Raw genomic sequence first — 24,900 nt, 5'->3', positions numbered from 1 at the left:
AATAGTTTCAGGTTAAGAACAGACCTCCGGAACGAATTAAGTACTTAACCCGAGGTACCACTGTATGATAGTGTGCTCTCTTGCTTCGCTGGCAGATGAGAAAATAATAATAATAATAATAATAATAATAATAATAATAATAATAATAATAATAATAATAGAATAATAAATACATCAATAATTTTATTAGTTATACCTCCACCCATCTGACTGGGTTTTCCCAAGCCACTCTGGGCAGCTTACAACATAACTAAAACCATAATACAAACATCAAAAACTTCTGTAAACTAAGCTCGAGCTATCCAGAAATCGTATTGCCACCACGCAAATGCAAGAGCCGTTTTTGCAGACCAGAGTTTATCCACCTTTGCAAACCTCTATGAACAAGGAGGCTGTTTATGATTCTATGTTTATTCATTAAACCAAACAAAGGTATCTGATTTATTGGCCCCTCCACATTAGTTATGAGCCTGTTATGGCTCTGCTCTCCCAAGACCTCCTTACGCAGATTGTGATTCTGACATATTCAAACGCCATGACAAGCCTATCTTTTAAAAAGACATTAGTGTGAGTGCCATGGGAAAATACACCCCAGGGCTGTAGATGAATTGATATGATTTCCTTGATTGTATCTTTTTATTTATAAGGCATAATTTATGAGCACTGAAAAGCAAACTAAAATGAGTGATGACTAACTACAGCCAAAGTAATAAATCAGCAGCACTGAAAGAAGTAGTGATTTTGATCGAATCTATTGAATTAGCTGTTGCCCTTAGCCATTACAGGTATTGGAAAGACCTTTTAATATCTGCTTATCTCTCTCCTGGGAATGTTTTAACTATCTCATTATGTACCCATAGGAAACAAATTATTAAATTGTCTGCCTTTTGGAGTTAAACATGTTTGCATCTCATCTTCGTTACTGATGCATTAGAATATTAAAAGGAACAAGGTTTGGCTGAAACTTTGATAACCTTTTTTATGTCAGACTTAAATACTTTGTTCTGCCTCTCCATCATGAAAAGAACAAGTTCTGGAAGCAGAAGTGTTGCTGCTGTTTCTAAAAAAAAGACTTTACGTATGAAGACCTATATATCTCAGAGTTGACTCACCAGATTTCATTATCCAGCAGATTAAGGCTACATCTGCACCATACATTTAAATAACTATTATACCACTTGTACCGGTCATTACTTTCCCCAAAGAATCCTGGGAACTGTAGTTTGTTGAAAGTGTTGTGAGTTCTTAGGAATGCCTCATTCTCCTGCCAGAGCTACAACTCTCAGAATGGTTTAACAATCAATCCCTCTTCCCAAGCAACTCTGCAAATTATAGCTCTGTGAGGGGAATAAGCGTCTTATAACAACTGCTCACCTGGGGCTCTGGGTGGGCAACATTTGCCACATGGCATGTTGGGTCTGGGGAGGCCACATTCTTACGGCCCATATTACGATCTGTGGATGGTCCCCCATGGTTACTAGGAGCCATGCTTTCAGGCTAGTGGGCCCAAGCCTGTGCAACTCCCTCCCAACTGAGATTAGACAGCACCCACCCTCCTTGCTGAACTTCAGGTACATGACTAAGATTTCCTTATTCTGGCAGGCAATTTAAGGTAGTGTTCTATTTTATGATGGGGTTTTTTTATTGTCCCATTTTCTGTGGTTTGTTTTTATGTATACCACATAGAAATGTGAATGCTTCAACATTAGATAAAGGTAAAGGTAAAGGAACCCCTGACCATTAGGTCCAGTCATGACCGATTTGGGGGTTGCAGCACTCATCTCGCTTTATTGGCCGAGGGAGCCAGCGTACAGCTTCCGGGGCATGTGGCCAGCATGACTAAACCGCTTCTGGCGAACCAGAGCAGTGCACGGAAACGCCGTTTACCTTCCCGCAGGAGCGGTACCTATTTATCTACTTGCACTTTGACGTGCTTTCGAACTGCTAGGTTGGCAGGAGCAGGGACCGAGCAACGGGAGCTCACCCCATCGCGGGGATTCAAATCGCGACCTTCTGATCGGCAAGTCCTAGGCTCTGTGGTTTAACCCACAGCGCCTATCAACATTAGATACATGTTTTAAATAAATAATTGCATGCTTGAGCTGCCTAACAATAAAACAACAATGCAGCAAGGAAAAAGTGCACGTTTAAACGTATGATTCAAAAAGATGTCCCTAACATACTTTCATGGAAGTTAAAAGGAAGGCGTTCCACAGTATCTTCTTGAGGGGCTTACTCCAAAGTCTTAGCCGTTAGGCAACTGGGAAATCACATACATTTACACTGAAATGTTTAAAGGTTGGTCCGTTTTACATTAGTTCTATTGCAATAACAAAACATTTCCCTCCGTCTTTGTGGGAAAGCCAATGGGTCACTTGGAGAGATTGCTGTGTAGACAGTCACCAGAGGAATGGCTGTTTGGGGACCATTCTTCTGCCATATCTTATCGCAGAGGTCTGTAGCACAACCACTTGATATACCACCTTGGCTGCCCTTCTAGATTTGGTCATCTGACTGTTCCATTACCAGCCTGAAGGAGCAGGGCTCTGTGAAGGCACATTTTTCAGCTGCCAAACAAGATTCCATTCGCTGTGCCTAGAATTCTTTCGTTCACTAAGTAGATGGATTCAACTAAGCTTTCCCTTTTTTTTTCAAAGTGCTGTCTGGGCACGTGGCCAAGAAAATGAAGATGAAGACATCTGAATTACTGCTTGTGTAGATGAATCTGGAGCCCTCTTATGGCTTTCTTAAGCCTGTGCACCTTCTAATGATGATAGAAATTTTGGCAGCGCTTTGGATTTGGGGGTCTGCGCAGCATGATGTAAGATTAAATTATAAAGGAGGCAATATATAGTTGAAGAATTCAAGGCGCAAGTACTTTCTGTTCCCATTTCCCCTGCCATAGACCAGAAGACTTAGACCTGAATCTATTACTCGAAGGATATTTCAAGATTCTCATATGAGAATTATAGGTATTCATCATGAATGCAGTATTAAAACTTCCAGGGATGGCTGTTATTAACTTGTATGGTTATTAACTGGTATGGTAGCTTAATGACAGCACTGGCCTTCATTGTCTAAAATAAATAGCATTCAACTTGGCTCATATGTTCCTTAATTTAGTTTAAATCCAGCTTGTGCCATTTTCTCTGCAAATGTCTCTCAGCTCAGTGATTGCAGCTCCACCCCCATATGTTGGGTGTGCACATACAGTTCAAGTTTTAATTCTCTTCATAAGCAGCATATATTCCTTTAGAATAAGTTGGCTGTGCTCGATGAACTTTACGCTTCTCCTTGTTTTTGTTTCATCTTCTCTTTTATCCATTCTTCCCTGCACAGGGGATCATGTCTCACTAGATCTGCTTTATCCATCTGCTTTGTAAGGATGATCGTGGCATTGCTTCTTATGTGACTGTGCAAATTTGCTAGAAGCTACAATAACAGAATTGAAAAGCTATAATTGACCTCCCCTCAACACACACAAAACAGGGTCCAAACCCTCTCCCCATCTGCTAGCTTCTCCTAGGGATAGATGCACAAATTTGGGTGTCTTATTCTTCCAACCTTAAGATCAGTTTGCCAGATTTATGCATCAGTTTGCAAAGAAGAATTAATGCAGGCAATGCAGGTGCAATGCCAAAAGAGCAAACTCTCCAACTCCCTCATTTTTGTAGTGACATTCTTTATTTCTGGTACAGTCATACCTCAGATTACAGATGCTTCAGGTTGTGCGTTTTTGGGTTACGCACCGCACCAAACCCGGAAATACCGGAACGGGTTACTTCCGGGTTTCGTTGCATGCGCAGAAGCACCTAATCGTGATCACGTTCGCAACCCAAGCATCCACTGTACTGGTTCACTGATGCACTGCTGCCCTTATTTCGCCCTTTGGGGAACTCTGGGGCATGTCTTCATGCAATCACATACACAGTGTTGACTAAATTGGACAATCTTTCCATTTTCCAAGTCCCCAGAAGTTGAATATCTGGATGTGTTTGAGCTAGTAAGTGAAAACCAGGCCCATTTAAATAAATATACTTTGGGTTTTTCCTTTACTACGTTGATATACAGCAGCGGAGAAGGCCTTCCAATAATGTGTTCAAAACGAGTGGGGAGTTGTGAACCCGTGGAGAAAGTGTGTGGAAATAAGGAATTTCAATTTCCATGTGGGAAAAGCTGAGTATATGAAAGCTCCACTGTGGTTGGGAAGAACGGCAGAGTACCTGCCTTGCATGCAGAAGATCCCAGGTTCCATCCCTGGTATCTCCAGGCATGGCTGGGATGACCTTTAGTCTGAAATCCTGGGGTGTAACTGCTAGTCAGTGTAGAAAATACAGATCTGAGTTGCCCAAATGTGTGACGGAGTATAAGGCAACTTCCTATGTTGCTTAGCTTGCACTTCCTGCTTAGTGCAACTGCCAATGGAGGAAAGCAGCTACATGAAGGCATCCTTAGCATTTGGGTTCCATCCATCTTATCTAATTAACTGATTGAGATTATACAAATAATTTCAACATGGCCTCCTGAGAACATACAGTAGGAGTTCGCTTTTAGAGATCAGTGTAGTGGAATTACACAGCTAGGGCCCAAACTGCTGTTTTCTTGGTTGCATCAGCAACGAATACTGTTGTAGATGAGATTCTCCAGTTGCAGTTGAATCTATATTTTCCACATCACATTCCTGCTCTCCCAAACTTTTCCTTTTCAAATTGCCAAAATTTCTCAACCATTAATTCACAAGACTAGAAGGCTATACTGGTTTTCTTCTTTAAACGAAAGCAAAGCTACTCCCCCAAAAAGTGAACTGACGAGATTGCATAAGAGCATGTTTTCATGTAGATAGAACTTCTCAACGTGAAAGCTTACTAAGGAATTCTTAATACTAAAAATCACACAGACAGTCCTCTTGTATTGCCATTTAGATCTATCATTCTGATTGATCACTGTGTGTTTCACTATTATTGAGCCTAATTTAACCCTATACACTTACACATCCATCTACTCCATCTATTGTACCTGACATTCTACAAATTACTTACTCATGCAAATGATGACCTAAGTCAACCTTTTATGCTATTCGTGTTTAATTATACAAATGATATTTGATAAATAAGATTATACATCCTTCCATATGTTTATTCTCTCCTTGATGAAAGTGAAATTTAATTTTCATGCAGATTTGTTGGAGGCTGTGCTTAGTAAGTGCTGAGTTTCATATAGTGTGCAGATTAATCTGGTTTTGGGAAGTTGACAAAAACAAAATCCGTTCACAGAGAAGAGCTGTTTTTAATTAGATGCAATTCTAGTGACCGGATCTTGGAATCGTAGAATTGAAAACCATGCGTGTTGATTGATAGAACAAAATGAATATAACATAGTGAGCATTTTGGCAAAAGCAGTATGAATAATAGAGAAGATGCTGACTTGTGTTCTTTTTGAGAGGGCATTTCCATATTAAGCAATAAATGAAATTTGATGTATGATCAATTGAATTAATGCCATTAGAAGAAGAAAAAACCTTCAGTAACTAAAGTCTTGTCTCATTTACTGAATAAGAGTAAAGAGAACATCAGAAATATACTGTTTGGTTGACTGACCAGAATATACCTGGTCTACATAGCGCTGTCATACCTCAAGGCAGCATTGATGATTGCCAACATTTCACACAGAGGTCAGTTCCATAGTTATCCTACATCCTCAACTGATGTTTCCTGCTGATGAAGGAAAACACCAATGGAGAAGTGGAAGGTTATGGCTCATGCAATAGTCTGGGCTGCTAGGAGAGTCTGTACCACTGCAATGTTTAGCCTTTCCATGCTACCTAGCCTAGCATAAAACTTATCTGTTGAAAGTTGAATGGACACTCAACTGTGCTGGAAAGACAGAAATATTGAGAGCACTGTAATAGCATTTAAAAGAAACCTTAATGAGAAAGAATGGTTCTTTTCAAATAACTGAATTCTTAAATATAGCTCAACCTGCTCCTGCATATGTGTACGTACGCACCTGGGCACTTCTTCAGCTGTTCAGATATGAAGTGTGTTTATTTGAAAAATAAAATCACCTAGCAGCCTAGTCATTCATGTGTGTGCTGCAACAGTGTAGAAAGTTAGGTTGCAGTAGGATGTTCAGTGAAGCAAGGGAATAATTTCATCTTGCAATACTGTCTGTCACTTGTAATTACCAGAGGTGCTACTAGGGTGAACCTGTGGCATGCAGATATTTACCTAAGTATGCCAAATGTTTTGGGGTTGGTTATGAGCTTGGGAATATTAAATTGGGAGGGTGCTCTAGTTTACTGGGTAGAAACACACTAATTTAAAGACTTTATTTAGAGATTATTTGGGGTAATTAATGGGTGTTATGAGAGAGAGTTGAATTTGATTTGGAGCAGGATTTCTTGTGAAATTAATTGAGGGTAAATGAATTCAAGAGAAGCTGACTTTGAGTGATCTAGGATGGGGCGAAGATTAACTGAATAATTTATTTGGGGTGATTTGGATAGGAAGTTTGCTGGCTGGCTATGTGAAGTTTAAATTCCTAATGTGTGTTCGTTTAATACACACACAAACTCATTAACAAGCATATGCAAATATATGCCCCTTTGTCTTTTAAGTTCCTAGCAATTTTCCTGCTAATTAGTGTGCCAGACTTGTATGTAGCTTTTTTAAAGATGTCCAAAATGCCTAGAAAGGTCTGTGAGATGTCTCCCTTGCTCTTGAATCTGTCCTGCCACCACAAGACCTTGCAATTGCCTGTATGTGCTGTGCAACAACATCTGCGTCCACCGTTGGCCTGTGGCTAGCAATGCTGGCTTGCCAGTGGGGGAGCTTAGACCTTTGCTGATGTATTACATTTGTTAGCTTCAAGGGATTTTGTATTGGAGTGGGTGTGGCAAGGTTCCGTTGACCAAGCCTGCTTTATCTTTGAGTAAAAATGGTCTAGAAGTTTTGCTGTTACCTTTTAAGTCCTTTATTGATGGACTTTTGTTTGTTTGTTTAATTTGGTTTACTAGTTGATTTGATTTGGTGTGTGGGTGTGTTGGTGGTCCATTGTATGAATTCAGCACTTTTATTCAACTTGTTTAGTTTAAACAGCTTTTATAAATTTTGTCATTTTTACCTTCTGTTACATTGTACAGTGGTACTTCGGGTTACATACGCTTCAGGTTACATACGCTTCAGGTTACAGACTCTGCTAACCCAGAAAGATTACCTCAAGTTAAGAACTTTGCTTCAGGATGAGAACAAGAAATTGCACAGCGGCGGCGGGAGGCCGCATTAGCTAAAGTGGTGCTTCAGGTTAAGAACAGTTTCAGGTTAAGAACAGACCTCCGGAACGAATTAAGTACATAACCAGAGGTACCACTGTACTTTTATGAGGTTTTGTTCCTTATTAGCCACCACGAATGCTATTTGTAGAAAGGCGGCACACATACTTTTAAAAATAGTAAAATGAATAAATATACCATTATGTGGTGCAAATGAAAATAAGCCTCGTACTCCTCCCTACAGACTACTTAAGGCTGCTTGAAATCTCACAGCTCAAATGTTATTTCTATTTTTAAGGTTTGGTCGGTCAATTCTGCAGGCCGGACTGCTAGCAGCTGGACCCAATGTAAGACAGGCCCAGCCCCTCCTCAAGGACTTCATGCACCTCTGTTTGATACAGTGGCATCTACTTCAGCTGTGGTGAAAATCAGTCCTCCACTTAAGCCAAATGGAATAGTCAGTCTCTACAGGCTGTTCTCAAACAACACAAAGGGAAAGGATATGGTGGTGAGTTTTCATCAGACAAATTCTTCTTTTGAGCTGATATGAATATTTGCTGTTTGATTTTTAGGAATCTCCACTGATGTAAAAAAAAAAAAAAAGCAGCAGCACTATGCTTGATTTCATTCCTTTACTCTGCAAATAGGAAAAGGACCACATTTCTAGTGTGGTTTGCTGTGCAATGTTCTGTCCTTTTTTCAGGGCCAGATTTAGGTTTGATGAGGCCCTAAGCTACTGAAGGTAATGGAGCCCTTTATATGTCTAGCTGTCCTTTGTCAACAACAAATTGTCACTGTTTTTTTTGTGTTGAATATATGCTATATGGTAATTTATGTACCTACACAACACTGTTGCTGTATGTAGGTTTTATTTTATTTGTTTTTCATCTTATATTTTGGAAATGTACAGCCAGTTTTTTTTCCTTTTTAATTTTTTTGGGGGGGCCTCAAGAAAGTGGGGCCCTAAACTATAGCTTGTTTAGCTTATACGTAAATCCGGCACTGCCTTTTTCTTATCAGCTGTCAGAAGGAACAGCGACTCAACAAACCATCCACGGCTTGAGGCCTTTTACCACTTATTCTGTTGGGGTCGAAGCCTGTACCTGTTTCAGCTGCTGCAGCAAAGGACCCGTGGCACATGTCACCACACAGCCAGCTCCACCCTCACAGCAGCCTCCTCCCTTCATTCACAGCATCACCTCAAGGAATGCATCTTTGCAGTGGGATACACCTCGGGAACCCAACGGCATTGTAAGAAGGTAACTGCTAGGATATACTTGGTATTGGAACTAACATCTATGCTGGCTGGGCTGACTCTTCAGTTGATTCTCAAATGTCTGTCTTCCATTTTCTAGTTACAGATAGGTAGCCGTGTTGGTCTGCCATAGTCAAAACAAAATTTTTTTTTTCCTTCCAGTAGCACCTTAAAGACCAACTAAGTTAGTTCTTGGTATGAGCTTTCGTGTGCATGCACACGAAAGCTCATACCAAGAACTAACTTAGTTGGTCTTTAAGGTGCTACTGGAAGGAAAAAAAATTTTTTGTTTCCATTTTCTAGTCAACTTTAACAGCATTCACACCTGACACCAATAATAGGAAAGAGGCTAAAGGGTTTTTATTTTTTGTAAGTGACGTGAAGGAAATGACTCGGGATTTCAAAGACTGCCTAAGGAACACGATGCCCATTAATGTTAAAGAGCCTTATAAAATGGAATCTCCTTGTAGGAGATGTTGGAACTCAGTTTTACTCAGAGTAAACCCATTTGGATTAATGAACATGACTAAGTTTGGTCCATTAATTTCAGAGGGTGTACTCTGAATGACACTTAGTTGAGTGTACGCATTGCCCTCAAAACAAACTGGAATCCTAGCAATCAGTGTTTGGTGGGAAGAAGAACAGACTGAATCTGGTTGCTCCATCCAAACAGCTGGTTGGTGAGATTCCAAATGTTTATATGCAGCCATGGTTGCTAGACTTGGCTGGAGACTATGTGCCACACCCTTTCACCAACATGGGGAAGGCGTTATTGGTTTGATTTGTTCTTGTTTTTATTATGTATTTTGTGTTTTTTATCTTATATTTCTGTGTTGTGAACTGCCCTGAGAGCTATGGATGAAGGGTAATATACAATTTTAACAACAAGGGATATACAGGCAATGACCTGCTACCATTCGCATATAGCCAAATTAGAGGCTTATAGTTTAGTAAACCCTCACCATCACGGTGATTACAGCATATGAACTAGCAAATACAAAAAAAATCAGTGTCTTGTTGATGCCACCAAACTTAATTTTCCTTAGACAAATCAAGAATGAATATCAGTGCCTAAGAAAACTAGGCAAATTAATTATCTGTTCCTTTGGAACTGACAGTCTTGGAAAAATCCCAGGCATATAGATACTAGCTGTCTACAAATCAACATAGACCTTTTCTTCTTCTTGCCCTTGCCCTACCCCTACCCCGCTGCACTGTTTACCATCTAGCCTCCCCGTTACCATCTAGTTTGGAAAACTCAAAACCCAACACACTATTTTGTGACATGGATTTTAGAAATTTGTTGTTGGTGTGCCAGAATTTGTAACATTTTCCCAGACTTATAATGTATTAGGGTCTAAGCATTTGTAAATAGGATGCTGGAAAGACCCCCTAGACATGCAGGTCTAGTTACCTAAAAAGTTATCACTTCAGTACAATATCACTGGCATACAGTTGAGTTTTCAATAATCATTGTTTGGTTGGTTGTAAGATACTCTGGCCAAGATAAAATGACTAGAAAATTCAATACATCATCATCAATGAATGTAGAATATTGTTAAAATATTGAATGTGATGTGCAGAGTTCTGCAGCAATTGCAACTTAATTAAGTTGAGAGCAGGTCCTTGTGTTTGACCAGCATCAAGACACATAAGCAGGAAAGGTAAGCTTGTCCTGCTAATTGTGGCTCATCAGTGCTTCCGTCTTTTCCTCCAGGTATGAACTCCACATGCACACATCCTGCCCTTCCTATTTGCAGCCAAGAGAAGCAGCTTGCAAACTTGGCCCTATTGAAGTGAAATACGCGGGAGATGGCCAACGCTCCAATGTGAGTGATCTACAGCCTTATACAACCTACAACCTGAGGGTGGTGTCTTACAATTCAGTAGGAAGCACTGCTTCAGAATGGATCAGCTTCACTACCAAAAAAGAAGGTGAGTTAATACAGGAGAGTATAAGAAACGTGTTCTGCCACTTTATATGCTTAGAGCATGAATGGGAACGTGTGACCCTCCTGATGTTAGTGAACCACAACTCACATTATCCTTGGCCATTGATCACTGCGGCAGGCACTGGTATATTTAGTTTTGCTGTATCTTGTTTCTTATTGTTTTTAATCATCTCTATGGTTGCAACATACCATTTGGGGTTCATGCCATGTTGTGTAAGCATTCTATTGTCTTAGCATCTTTACAATGGTGGAGACGGCAAAAGAGTGTGATACATGGGGGGGGGGCAGTGAGGAGCAATCCATATGTTTCATTTCAAAGAGCAAGTGATAAGAGCTGGGAGGAGCCATTTACCAAAGCAATGTCCCTCCACCAACTTCACACTAGAGGCTTACATTAATCAACCATTGGTAAGCAAAATAATGGCAGCCCAAATAATGCTATTATAGCTATATTGGTTGGCTTGCCTTTGAAGACCTTTATTTGGTGAAGACTGCCTTTTTTCTTTTCTTTTCTTTTTTGGCTGGACATTTATTTCACCACATTCCTTATTAACTCAGTGTTAAAGTTACTGAAAATTAGTGATCTGAAAAGCAGACTTCTCTGCAGCTTTACAACAATGGGTTTGCAATGAAAGGTTGGCCTCCTAGGAGCCATCATTACAGGTCACACTGATTATATAGTCTAGTTAGTTAATTGCTGTATTAATTTATTCAGCTTGTTAACTCCACCAGCTCCTCAGGTCTCTTGTATGTGCACCCTGGGTTCTTTGTTTCTCTTTCCTCGGTAGGTTCTGAAACACATAATTTAAAAGAAGGAGTCACTGACTTGTAGGCTTTCTTCTTTTCTTTAGCGCAGAGCCAGAATCATGACAAATGAACATGCCCACCTTGTGTCCATAAAGTTACTTTCATCTAACACAGTATTTCAAGAAGAGTGTTTGATTATATACTTATGCATGATGCTATTGATTAATTATCTGGAGCAGTGAAATAGATGGCTATTTGCAATACTCTCTAACTATTTTTGAAAGTAATTTTTTGAGAGGAAAAATCAAAAGAATAAAAATGAATGGATGCCAAAAGACATAATTTATTCTTGAATGAATATAGTTTGGAGGGGGGAGTTAACTCCATTGACTGTTTTAGATTAAATTACCTTAAATATTAATTCAATATGAAAAATGGCTTCCTTGTGTATTTAATAATATTAAAGATAATTATCAGCTCTAGACGTATTCAATGTTCCTGGCATATTTATGGGAATGCTCACAATTCCAGCAATTGCAATTTGCAAATTTTCAAGTTGTGATGAGTTAGTACTGTCCAAGTGGGCGGTTCTGATCCTTTCACACATTCTGCATAACATTATTTTAGTTGTTTGTTTGTTTGTTGTTTGTTTATTATGACACATGGCAGTTTACCACATAATAGGTAACATAATTATTGCACAGCACAAAAACTGAAAAGTAATTATTTCTGTACAACTAATTAAAAAAGCAGCAGCATCAAACCACTCATAAATTACTTCAGGCAGCATTCCCTTCATCCTGCCTGCTGAGGCAGGTATGTCTTCACCTGTTTCCTAAAGGAAAACAATGATGTGACTAGATGCATCTCAGTGGGGAGAGTGTTTCCCAGACCACCCAAAGATTTGGATTGTCCAAACAGCAGTGCATTTTTTGCAAACACTATTTAAGAGTATGTGTTCTCTCTGAAATATTTTATGTGTGAAATAGTTCATGATCAATCTTGCTTTATACCTAGAACTTAAGTTTAAGTTTTATGGAAGTTTATTATGTTATTGTGTCTGTATTAGGTGCTATGCCTCTTCTCGTTTTGCTCACCAACCCCCTCACCAAAGCCAACCTTACCCTTACTCCCCAAGTTTAATCCTCTCCCTGCAGAGCTTGCAAAAACCACCCCTCTCTTCTTCCCTCCCTTCTTCTCTTACTTAGACTTTGTCAAACCTCTACAACTTGCCTGGGTTGCTCGCTCGCTTGCTTGCTTTCTCACCTAGGCAAGCCACCCCCTTCCCCATTCCCTCTCCTTGCCAAAGTCACCTCCCCTCTCCCCTACACCATGCCAAAGCCACCTCCTTCCCCCCACAATCCAGTGCTCCTGCCGCCACGCTGAGCTCCCCACACTTGTCCTTTTCCTTTTGGTAAGCAGCAATGACTCACAGTTTTGGGAAGCCCCACCCATGTCACCTTACCAGCCATTGCTGCATAGCTCACAAAAAAATTCTGTTAAAAAATCTCTGCTTGTATACTTGTTTGATGGGTCATGTTGACTTCCCACCTGGGTCACCTACTGGCCTGGCCACCCTTCTCCATCTCCCTCCTCCTCAGCTTTCAACACTGCTAAGGTGGTCCATCAGCTCTGAGAACCCAGCTTGCCTTCACGCTGTATTTTGCAGTGCTACCTGTCAGCAGCCACACAAAACGCAGTTTGATGACATCCTTACAATTTTATTGTATGTATAGATATGGGGGAAGCCCCATTCTGGCTGAAATGCATGTGACACCAACTTGTGGCACCAACAAGTGCAGTACTCTTCAGCAACATTCTTCCTTCATAACTGTACAGAAAATATGTGTGTCCCCATGTACCTATGGGAGCAGCCATCTCCCTCCCCCCCCCCCCCCGTGTTCCTGATACAGTCAAACCTCGGTTCTCGAACAGCTCCGTTTTCGAACATTTTGGCTCCTGAACGCCGAAAACCCGGAAGTAAATACTCCAGTTTTTGAACGTTTTTCAGAACCCGAACGTCCAAGGTGGCTTCTGCTTAAATGCAAGAAGCTCTTGCAACCAATCGGAAGCCACGCCTTGGTTGTCAAACGTTTCAGAAGTCGAATGGTTTTCCGGAACAGATTATGTTTGACAACCGAGGTTTGACTGTAACCTTACAGGGGCCTGGGTACATGGGAATAGTCATCCTTTTCTTTCTACAATAGGTAACATCACTGGATCTGGGAGAAAGCCAAGGTCAAACAGGCAAGAAGTAGGCAAGGATGTGAGAGTCAGGGTTGAGCAAAGTAAAGGAAACAAGTGTTGAAAAGCAGATTCAAGGAAGTTCAGGACCTGCTCTTTGGCAGGTTCAAACCAGGAAGCTCTAACTGGAGCTGTCAGTCATCTTCCTATCAGTCTCCTTATGGGAGCTCCTGGGAAGGTGGATCCAAAGACAACAGAGCAGCTTGTGACTTCAGGTGAGCTTGTTGAATTGCATTAAAAATGATTATTCCTGGCACTAACAAGTGGTCCTCTAAGGATTATTACTGAATAAATGTATGTGAAAAGTCCTGAACATTACTACGCATTAGTATCCTCCAACTGCAGCTGCCCACAGGCTCATATCGTGTCTTCCTTCTCCATAGCAGAGTGTGAAAATGGCTCTAGATCTTATACAGATGTGTTCAATCTCTAAAAACTAAAGAGGCATTTATAAAAAAAATACTCTTTTTTTCCTGTCTGTTTTCTTCTGCCAGTACCTCAGTACGAATCTCCATTTACAGTTGTCAGCAATTTATCCACTCTCTACCTTGACTGGAGTCACACCTTCTCACTGAATGGGCCGCTGAAGGAATATGTGCTAATGGAGGGAGGGCAACGCATCTACAGCGGCTTTGACACCACTCTGTATCTGCCAAGGACATCCGACAAAAGTCAGTTTGAGTTTCACAATTCTGTTTCTGGCTAATGCGTCACATATATATCTAGTTTTATGAGGTACCTTTATACAATTTGCACTCCACCTTTTGGATCAACTGAACCTCAAGGCAGAACCTATAGAGTGATTTCCAAGTGATACTCAGAGTAGACCTACTGGAAATCAGTGGTCTCAAATTAAGAACATAAGAAGAACCTGCTGGATTGGGCCAGTGGCCCATCTACTCTGCATCCTGTTCTCCCAAGGCCACTCTCCCCTCCTGCGGTATCAAGCAACTTGTATTCAGAAGCATCACTGCCTCTGAGGGAGGAGGTGGAGCATAGCTATCATGGCTGGTATCCATTGATAGGATGTATCCTCCATGGAATAACTTGCATGAGTGTTGTTGGAGTACATGCAAAGAGACAGTTGACATTTGTAGCTATCTTAGATTGGGGATGGAGGGTATCTATCAGCATGTGCAGACCAAAGCAAAGCAAAGTGAGGCCTCCTCTCCTTGAGCACTGGAGTACTGCTAGCAATAAAACCCCCTGGGCCTATCATTAAGTGAAGGAAAAATGGAGATGCAGCTGCTTCACTATGCATTAAATGCAACATGTACCTTGACCCTGAATTAACATTACTTAGCTAACAGGCTGGTGAGGTGTGAGGGGTACTTAAGACTTCCGTTGTCAGATGAAAGGGAAAAATACACTCACACCCCAACAGACTGCTGGGAAATGTGGTTTTCGGGCCTTAGAAATATGGAATCTGTTTGGCAGATTCCTTCATGTGTATAGAGCTGTTCCCTGAATTGAAGCCAAGTAGAGTTTTATGCGGGTGGCGCTATGGTATAAACCAAACCTAGGGCTTGCCAATCAGAAGGTTGGCGGTTCGAATCCCCACGACGGGGTGAGCTCCCATTGCTTGGTCCCTGCTCCTGCCAACCTAGCAGTTCTAAAGCATGTCAAAGTGCAAGTAGATAAATAGGTACTGCTCCAGCAGGAAGGTAAATGGCGTTTCCTTGTGCTGCTCTGTTTCGCCAGAAGCGGCTTAGTCATGCTGGCCACATGACCCGGAAGCTGTACGCCGGCTCCCTCGGCCAGTAAAGCGACATGAGCTAGTGAGGCGTGAGGGGGACTTAAGAGTCGTCCGTGACTGGACCTAATGGTCAGGAGTTCATTTACCTTTACCTTTAGAGTTTTATGCAAGTATCAGAACATACAATGGGCTCTAGATCAGCTACCTCCTTTATTGCCTATTAAACCCTTTGTTATGCTTCTAGGGCAACGTAAGAGTATTTCTTTTGGTCCCTTCTCACTTTATGTTCTGCAGACACAGAAAGTCACACCCAAGTCTGAATATTTGCAATATCCTTAGTGGGAAGGCATTAACCATACCACATGCAGTAGTAGTTAAAATACTTAATAGAGAGACGATAAAAGGAGTTTTCCATCTTCAGGAGATGCTGTTTTCATAAAATTTAGAACTTATATGCTAATGATTACATTGCAGAGGACAGTCCTATGTTTGAAGGGCTGTTATTCCTCTCTTTCTGAAGGCCCTACACCCAGCAGGGGAAGAATGACTGGATGCCCTGGATGGCAGGGCCAGCCCATCCTTGAGGCAAGATGAGGCAACTCCCTCTGGTGGCAGGATCCACAGAGGAAGCACATCCCAATGTAGAACTTTATTCCCCATTCCTTCCTAGATTTTTACTCACCCCTTCTTCCCTGGTGGGGAGGGAGGAGCCATTTTGTGCTGAAATGTCTTGGGCTGGCCACCTTGACTGTAGGGGAGGGACTCATGAACCTCCAATTGGTGCACTGCACTATGAGCATAGCAGGCAGGCAGGCAGGGGGAAAGGAGGTTTCTGTCAATCAGTGCTGGTGACAGGCCATGCCTCAGGTTTAAAGCAGACATTTTTAGAAAATTAAATAAGCAGAACAATAAAATGACAGTATAAGAAGTTTATACAGTGTGCATGTTTTAATCATACAGTGTTGTTCAGCCTATTCATTTCAGGTGTCTTGTACCACTGACCAAGGAAGTGCGGTAACACCGGTGATCAAATACAACACTGCTACAGGAATCGGTAAATTCACAAAGGCTCCTCCTTGCCATTGCGTGCGGATTTGCTGTCAAATATTACTGGTGCACATGGGCTCTGTGTGTCTCTCAAATAATGAAGTGATTCAGATCATGATTCTGTGTACCTGGGTAGGATCACACCATTAACAAGGCATTTCAAGGTGGGTTAGACGGACCCCTTAAACTTCCAAATGGCTTTACAGCCTTGGTTTATCCAAAAGGACAAATTTTCCACCTCCCCTCTTATTTTCTGAGAAACAAAGCCAAACTGACTGGAGAAATGGCCAGAGCTTGATAGGGAGAGAGACAGAGGACTCTTTCATTTTGCTGGACACAGTGAGTTGTTTTCCAAGGCCACTCCAAAATCACAGTGATTTGGGGGAAGGGAGGTTTAGGCAAATGATCAGTGTTGTTCTTCATGTGGGTTTTAGTTATGTTTTAGTTATGAGAGCAGGGCATTAGTGGTGGAGTTAGAACACTGGAGTGGCTTGCTTCTTTCCCAATTATTATTATTTTTTGCCTAACAAACAATTAAAACTCACAGCTTATTTTTTCTTCAGGGAGGGTATTACCAGGGAGAAAAAGAAACTGCAACTTCTCCCATTAAAAAGCAAACAAACAAACATAAAATTGCATGGCAGGATAGCTCCTATACCCATTTGTCGGAGTGTTAGAAGCACCTCCTTCATGTCTCCAGTTTTTGAACTGATTGCCCACAAAAGAAACTAGGGGATGGAATATGATTTCTATTTTTAGACCACTACAAGGTAATGTCTGCTCCTGAAAAGTCACCTTTTAAGAGTGGCAGGACCTATGCTCAGGAATTCCCTGCCTCTGCTGAAAATTTTCCGTTGCAGCAAGCCCCTGTTTTACTTTTGTTTAAAATATTTTGTTAACCTTACCTTGTTTTTTAATGATGGTTTGATGCATATTTGTTTTTGATTGTGCTGTTTATTTTAGACATGCTTTATCTAAAATTGACTCTATAGACCTCTTGCGTAACTTTTTTTTCAGCAAGTGGTTTATAATTATTATTTTTTCAAAAAGAAAGAAAGAATGTGCACCCTTTGCTAGAGAGACCAGTGACCCCTTTGAGACTCTTTCTTCTATCCTGTTTAAAACTTATTCCTTAAAAAAAGTATTTCCCACCAGACTTCCCTCTTTTAAATCCCCTTCAAGGATTAAATGGACACAGTTGTGGTGTTTTTGGCTTGAGTGCAAGAAAGCTTTTTGCAACATATATTCATGTGAACACATACACACACTACCTCCTGATAATTGTTTCAGCTGTTCAAGGTTACGTCGATGAATCAGCCTTCGCTTTTACACACACACACACACACACACACACACACACACACACACCCTTCTCTTCCCTGGTAGGTGCCAATGCAGAGGTGATTTCTAACCCAAGCAGCAATGCCAGGGCTTAAAACACAGTCTCCAGAGTGCACTAAGCTTTATGATCCAACCCACTGGCATACTGAGCCACTGCAGCCCCTTGCAAATGAGCAGAGTGTGACAAACAGCCCCCAGCATCTTTCCAACACCTTATAAAATCAAATCAGGGGCGAAGCTAGATCACACTACATTTTCTCTCTAAAATAATGCGTGCCCACCCTCTTCCTTCCCCAGATATCGCAGGCCCTGCGTTAACAACCCCGGGAGATAAGCACGAAGCAGAGGCAAAGCAGGCAACCTTCTACACAGAGCTGTGGTTTGTGGTCCTAATGGCCATCCTTGGCTTGATCCTTTTAGCAGTTCTGCTGTCCCTGATCCTGCAGAGGAAAATAAGCAAGCAGCCGTATGCACGGGAAAGGCCTCCTTTAGTCCCGCTTCAAAAGAGGATGTCGCCGATGAGTGTCTATTCACAAGGAGAGACGCACATGGTACGCTGCTTGGACTGTGAATTGTTTTGCAGGCATGCTCCCCACATGTGCATGCATGCACGCATTAATGCACGCATGCAGACACCTGCCCACGCATGCACATACAGATGGAGAAGCTTTTTGTCCGAAGGGAAAACTGCAGCTTCTGCCCTGGCAGTGACTAGTTCACATTAAGCAATTCTCTCGCAATTTCTCCCTCCACCTAGAGAACGTATGCCTTGGGGCAGCCATACAAATGTGAACTAATATAAATAAAGTAATTTGGGGAAATCATAGAACTGTGGGGTTGGAAGGGACTACGAGGGTCATGTAGTCCAGCCCCCTGCAATGCAGGAACCTTGCCCAACCTGGGGTTCAAACCCACAATCCTGAGATTAAGAGTCTCATACTCTACCAACTGAGCTACCTGGAGAGGCCAGCGGTGTCATCTAAGGTAGCTTCCTATGCTCCAACAGTTAAAGCAAATTCACTAAGCACATACTTAAGGTTTGCTGCTTGATATGGGGCAGAGGACAAAAGCAGGAGGTCTTTGTGGTATTCTCTCCCCTCTTCCCATAATGTTTCGCCATGTGTCCTCATGTCACGTGTTTCGCAACCAGCAGCACAAACTGTTGGAGAAATGCGCTGCCCAAGGAAGGGTGCCTAAATGTTTGGCGCGTGACATGGGGCTGTCATGTTTGGCTGCAGTTCTACACTGAAACCAAGGGAGTTTTAAAATACTTAGCTTTGGCCAGGTGACACCTAAGTAGAGGATAACTCTGCCTACCGCTCAGGATGTGAAACTTGGCAAAGGTACAGTATTTGAAGAGAGAAGCAGCCACTTTTATCTGTGCCTTGTGCCTTTCTAAAGGGAATCGTTGCAGAATTATATTGCTAGCCATTTCCCCCTCTCCCACATGTGCTGTGTTCCCCCGCCCCCTTCAGACTGCACAGCATGCTTAAATGTTTCTGTCATTTTCGCAGCTCAAGCCTTTGTTAAAAGCCTCTTAAAAGAGCGCAGCAAGTCAACAATTTTAATTTTTATGTGGCCCCTTAAGGACCTGTCAGTGCTGTGGCTACTCCTCAAGCATTACCGAGTTAGGGGGCCAAGCGGGGGCCTTAAAGGAAAATGTTTGTGTTTCAACAATGACCCTCAGGAGCTGGGGGATGCTGCTCTCAGCAACATTTCTATGGTGACTCTGGGTGGATTGTAAAGGCTAAATTAGGGCCTGTTTAATCAATTTTAGTTGAGTTTCTGAACTAGTAAAATGAGATTTGAAAATAGGCTGGTTTGCCTTTTATAGGAATAGTCAGTTGTAGCTGAAAGAAAGGCTCAAGAGCACCAGTAAAAAAAACAAACAACAACAACAACTGAGGATGCAGTTTGATTATAATAAGCCAAAATGTGTGAAAAGTAGGTATTACAATAGGGAGAGAAAAACCTGAGTGCTGTAAATGCTTAATTCAGGCACCCCCTTGTCACAAGGCTGTAAAAAGTTCAATGAAATGGCTTAATAAGCTATTCTCCCCTATTCTTTGTTCTGCCTTCTAGTCTAGATAGGCCTTTAGGAACATTTGAAGCGGTGTTCTTCCAAGTCAGACCACTGGTCGAGCTAACTTTGTGTTGACTAGCAGTAGCTGCCCAGGGTTTCTGACCTGGATGTTTCCCTGCCCCAATTATAGATGCTGGGGATTGAACCTAAGGCTTTCTGCATGCAAAGGATGTGCTCTACCACTGTGTGGTCTCCTCCTCAAAATACCCAGGATCCTTCCCTTCCTTTGGTCCCACTTAACTTTGTTAAGGGCAAAGGAATCTGCCTTATATTGAGTAAGACCATGGATGCATCTAGCACAGTGCTGCCTGCAGCAGAAGTAGCCAATGTGATGTCCTTTCGATGATATTGGACTACAACTCCCATCATCCCTAGTCACTTGCCAGACAGTGTGTGGCTAATGGGAACTGGAGTCCAGCAGCATCTGTCGGGTACCATTTTGGGTCCACTTTTTCTGGCTGTCCAGGGTTTCAGACATGACTTTTTCAATGCCACAAGCGGAGATGCCGGGGATTGAACCTGGGACCTTTTGCACACAAAGGCTTTGTGCTACCTTCAAGCTACAACGTTAGCTGCTGGCATTACCAACACTTTGCTATGTTCTCAGTCCCAAACGGGGGGATCTAGGAACCCCCAGTCCACTCGCAGCTCAAATCCAGCTACTGAAAATGAGCTAGGCCTGGGTGGGAGGGGGTCTTCTGGGCCAGTGGTGGAGCTTCATGCTCTGGCAGTGGTGGGTGGAGAGCAGGCGGGGGCGGGGCTGGCCTGTGTCTCCCCCCCCCTTCCTCTGCCAGTGCTCTGGGCTATCCCTGCTCACAAGCATCAAGCATGCTGGCAATGCCTCCTGCTGCCCATACATTGAGAAAGGGCCTTATTGGTGGACTGGCATACACATGTATCCCTCCTACACACAAGGGAGGCACCTGGGGCAGTCAGATGGCTATCAGTGTATATGTGAGGTCTCTCCTCACACTCACCAAACATGTGGCCAGTGGGTGAATCATCAGGAAGGGGGCAGAAAGAATGGAGAGAGACCCATTTTAAAACAATGAACTTGAAATTGTTATAGTATATAAGTTTATTGCTATTGTGTTCTATATATTACCATTATGGGGTATTTTGTTTACAGTATTTGATAAATTTAATTAATATAGTATAAATTAAAGCAAGCTTGCCCATCGAGATTTGCCAGCTACCTCTGACCTCAAAGGGAAACTAAAAGCATAGACAGGACAACTTTGTTTCTGTTCTGAGTTTGTCAACAGCTGAGAGAGGTTTACATGTAAAAAAGCCGCATTTCCATTCCCTCTCTTTTCTAGTTTTCCTTCCCCTTCGCCTTTGGAAGGTTAACTGTCTGAACTGCTGCTCTTTCCCCCATCTCCTCTGTTTTAACTCCTTGTCTTCTCTGCTGCCTTGCCTCTCCTCTTTTATTTCCTGCACCTATGATGTTTCAAAAAAAATAATGCAGAAACCCTCTTTCACTGATAATCCCTGCCATCAGCCTCCTCTTGCTACTTCTTTACAAGTCCCTGTCATCTCGTCTTCACAAGTATCACAGAGCTCAGATAAGGTAAGCCTTTGCGATGCATATGTCTGCATAAACATGGAGAAAGATATATTTCTAAACCGCTAGGCAATGTCTTCTTCCTCCATTCCCCACCCCCAACACTGTATTAGATTGAGGGAGTCGCTCTGTTTTATTATCGCTTTCAAGGTCACCCAGCATAAGGTGCAGATAATTGTAAGTGCAGTTTTTTACACCTAACTCAATTACTGGCTTGAATCTGGAACACTCAGCCACTGCAGTCCCATACAAATGCTAGCGAAACTTGCCTCCGAGAGCAACAAATTGGCTTTCAGTTGCCATAAGCCTTCACTGCAAATACCTTCCCATTTTTCTGACTCGGTATAATGGGGCAATTCCTCAGCTGCTACAGATCAACATCGCTTTGCTTGATGGCACCGGAGTTTCACGGGCTTCCTCCTTGCTGGCTCTGTGGCCCGCGCGGTGCAGACATTCATTGCAAGCTAACCTTCCCGTGGAGCATTTGTCACAGCACCCAGGTCATTTAGAAATGCCATTAATACATTTCTTCCCTTTTTAATCTCAGTTTGAGACGGTTGCCGATACGTCTGAGTCCTCAAGCAGCGTCACTCTCAAAAGCTACACAATGCACGCTGAGGTAGTGATTAGTGCGGCCTAGGCGACCAAGCACTTGCAATTTTCTTGAGTGTTGGCATGAAAGTCTTTTTGCATGACACTTACTTTATAGCGGAAAAGGGGGGTGGGGTGCTGAGCATGCTCTTGTATTGTGTTTCATTGTCCAGGTAATGGAGCAGGTGTGGAACTGGGGTACATAGGCTCAGGCAGAACTAATGGGTTTCTTTAAGAAAATTGAAATTGGGCTGATGCAACAGGGTTGTTGTTTTTTGGAACATAAGAGAGTTGATTTCCATTAAATCACAAACTTGGGATAAGCCACACTTGGGAACCCAGGGGGGGCTGAAAAGCTGAGTATTTACAGCTAACACAAACAGTCTCAATCCATAACCATAATATCCATATTAAGAGCGTAAGAGCCTGCTGGGTCTGGACAATGGCCCATCTAGTCCAGCACCCTGTCTCATGGATGGCCAACTAAATGCCTATAAGAAGCCTGTAAACAGGACCCAAGCCCAAGAGCGCTATCCCCTTCTGTGGTTTCCAGTAGCTCCTTCGATCTCTTGGGCATGAATGTGAGCAAGTGATTAGTGTGTTAAGAGTCAAACCCAGAAGAGCTGCATTTTCATTCAGTAAATCCTTATTTAATCCCATCTTCTAGAAGAGCAAGCCATGCTCAGGCTTGCAGGCATGTTTCGAACCTTTCCATTGTCTGAGAGCCTGTCCATTTCTCCCTTTAGAGTGCAATTGGAACCGTTTGGTGTTTTATGTGATAAACTATGTGGCATTGCTTCCTCATCTCTTGGGTTTGCTGTGATTGCAGTGCCTGCTTGTGTCTGTGGGCTTTTTTTTACGGGGCAGGTCACTGGGAGAGCTATGTGACCAAACTATGAAAGCAGAAAATGTACAAAGCTAGGCATAACCCATATTAGCAGAATCTTTAGAGACCCTACTGATCTACAAGCTTAAACCCCCCAGCAGTCATTCATTAGTGAACCAATGGCCCTGCTCACCTTGCAGGCACTGCTCAGCAAAAGGCTGTTGTTGGAGTGAAATGGGAATTGTGCCGATGACATGCATGTATTGCATGCTTAGTAGGAGATCACCTTGTGAAACTGCATTGCAGAAGGCTATGGTTTCCACAGGGAACAATAGCTGAAGAGAGTGCTAATGATCCTTGCCATGTGTGTTTAATGGTGTTCTGTTATTGGTCATAAACTCTGCTGTGAAGATGGGCTCCTGCAGCATTGTGACATTAACTCTCATCTGGTCATCAGCTAAGGACAGCTGATGGAAACCAGGGGATCATTTTGTAGTGGAAGCCACAGTATGGTGATACATGGTTTGGTAAAAGCTCTTCCTAAGACAACATTTTATTGATTTTGTCTCCTCCTTCCATGCTTCTAGGGATTAGCAGATACCAAAATTCCAGCACCAGTGTCTCCTTTGAGTATGCATAGCAATCAAAGTACTTCCGGCTTTCCAGTACCAAGCCAAAGCCAGATGCAGCGTACTTATTCCCAAGGTTCTCTACATCGGAGTGTCAGTCAGCTTATTGATGTCTACGACAAAAAATCCTTAATAGAAGATACCGTTTGGGATACCATTATTCATGGCCATGACAGTGGTTTGGTAAGTTCTTTTCAAGGGAAGACCGATAAGCTTTGGGGGCCAGTGGCAACTGTAGCATAAAAGCCAGCGGAAAGAGAATGCTAGGAAACCCTCTTTCCCCCCCTACAGATATTAGTAGAGTCATGAATCCCTGCATTCCACCACTTCTGGCTAATAACCCTTTGCTTCCCAGGTTTTCTGTTCCTCTAGCTCCTTTGATACTAATTTATATAGGGCACAGGGAAAGCCCAATTACCTTAAGATGTACTTACCCACATGCACTGGTCTATTAATATGCCAGCAATTGATGGCCCAGTGTTACAAATGAATGGACCAACTTACATGGCAAGTGTATTTTAATACAGTTGGGCATGCATGGAAAGCTTACAAAGACAACTTACCATATGGGAGGAAAACAATATAAGCAAGTTCATTCATTTTTTCTAGATTTTGAGTCACATCCTATTAAGAGAGTTAAATTATCTAGTTAATTGTTGAAAAGTCAGTGTTCCTGAATTAATATTAGAAAGGTGTTGGGAGGCGAAGAGTTTCCGCCATTATGTTCTTTGAACATAAGCCTCTTCAACAACAGCAAAAGTAAATTTATTTATTTGCTTGTTTATAGTATGTGGATGATGAAGATCTTGTGAGCGCTATAAAAGGCTTCAGTACTGTCACAAAAGAACATACAACATTTACGGACACACCTTTGTGAGTAGTTTTGCTACTGGTATGATGGCATAAGAAGAATATGGAAGGTGTTTTTTCTTCAAGCCATTCTGAACACACTTGCCTTGTTTAGTCATTGAGATGTAATGTGCCTACCAATATGAATTATATTGATTTTTAATTTTTTTAAACAGCGTCAGTATTACCATATAATACTTGTGATAATGCATTGCTAAGAAGGGTAAGCTTTCACCCTACAATGAAGCTTTTATGGAGTAAATTTTATTTATATAGTAAAGTATGTATTATAAAGTTTGAAAAATGTGCACAACTGAGCCAGAAACCTTTATAAACATTTTAAGCTCCACTTACAAAAGTATGAAGGGAAACCATGGTTGGATGAAATGGTCCATTTGTCCAAAATGAGCCACTGCTTATTTATGCTACAACATATATAAAAGTTTGCTTTGATCGTTTCAGTCAAAATGTCATAGTTTCAAAAAGAAACCAGTAAAAAGTAAATTGCGGTTGTTTCATCCCAAACATGAGGGTTTGGGATTGTGTGAATCCAAGTCACCCCCGACTTGTTCTGATACAAGCATTTTCTTCACCCTACCACTTTTGGCACACCAACAGGATAGGTCTTGACCTCCCTTGTCTGCATCACCCATTAGCACCATAGTTCTCCTAGACCACTTCGGTTTGGTCCTGGGATGTTCCAAAGTACATGGTCAGGGAAGTAGAGAGTTTGATATTTATACAGGTGTATGTTCTTTCTTAAAAAAATGATTACTGAAATGACAGTTTAGTTTGACTCACTTGTA

General features: G+C 42.0%; 1 protein-coding gene across 7 annotated transcripts in view; it reads left to right on the top strand.

Annotated features, from left to right (window-relative positions):
- USH2A (usherin) overlaps positions 1–24,547 on the top strand; it is a 425,043-nt gene extending 400,496 nt beyond the window's left edge. Inside the window, exons 65-74 of one of the 7 annotated variants that reach the window (XM_081903560.1) lie at positions 7,569–7,778; positions 8,291–8,529; positions 10,243–10,460; positions 13,963–14,139; positions 16,135–16,218; positions 17,850–18,103; positions 21,104–21,205; positions 21,747–21,818; positions 23,204–23,428; positions 24,033–24,547. In XM_081903560.1, the coding sequence (XP_081759686.1) occupies positions 7,569–7,778; positions 8,291–8,529; positions 10,243–10,460; positions 13,963–14,139; positions 16,135–16,218; positions 17,850–18,103; positions 21,104–21,205; positions 21,747–21,818; positions 23,204–23,428; positions 24,033–24,122 (1,671 nt within the window). In that variant the 3' untranslated portion in view covers positions 24,123–24,547. Of the gene's footprint in view, positions 1–7,568; positions 7,779–8,290; positions 8,530–10,242; positions 10,461–13,431; positions 13,932–13,962; positions 14,140–16,124; positions 16,219–17,849; positions 18,104–21,103; positions 21,206–21,312; positions 21,377–21,746; positions 21,819–23,203; positions 23,429–24,032 lie in introns of those variants that run through there. The other 6 variants (XM_081903562.1, XM_081903561.1, XM_081903563.1 and 3 more) reach the window with 6 other exon arrangements.
- Positions 24,548–24,900: the final 353 nt, after the last annotated feature.

This window comes from Podarcis melisellensis (genome assembly GCF_964234715.1).
Source record: "Podarcis melisellensis genome assembly, chromosome: 3".
Taxonomy (NCBI): Eukaryota; Metazoa; Chordata; class Lepidosauria; order Squamata; family Lacertidae; genus Podarcis; species Podarcis melisellensis.
The sequence above is the reverse complement of the archived record's forward strand: the minus strand, read 5'-3'. Positions and strand labels throughout refer to the sequence as shown.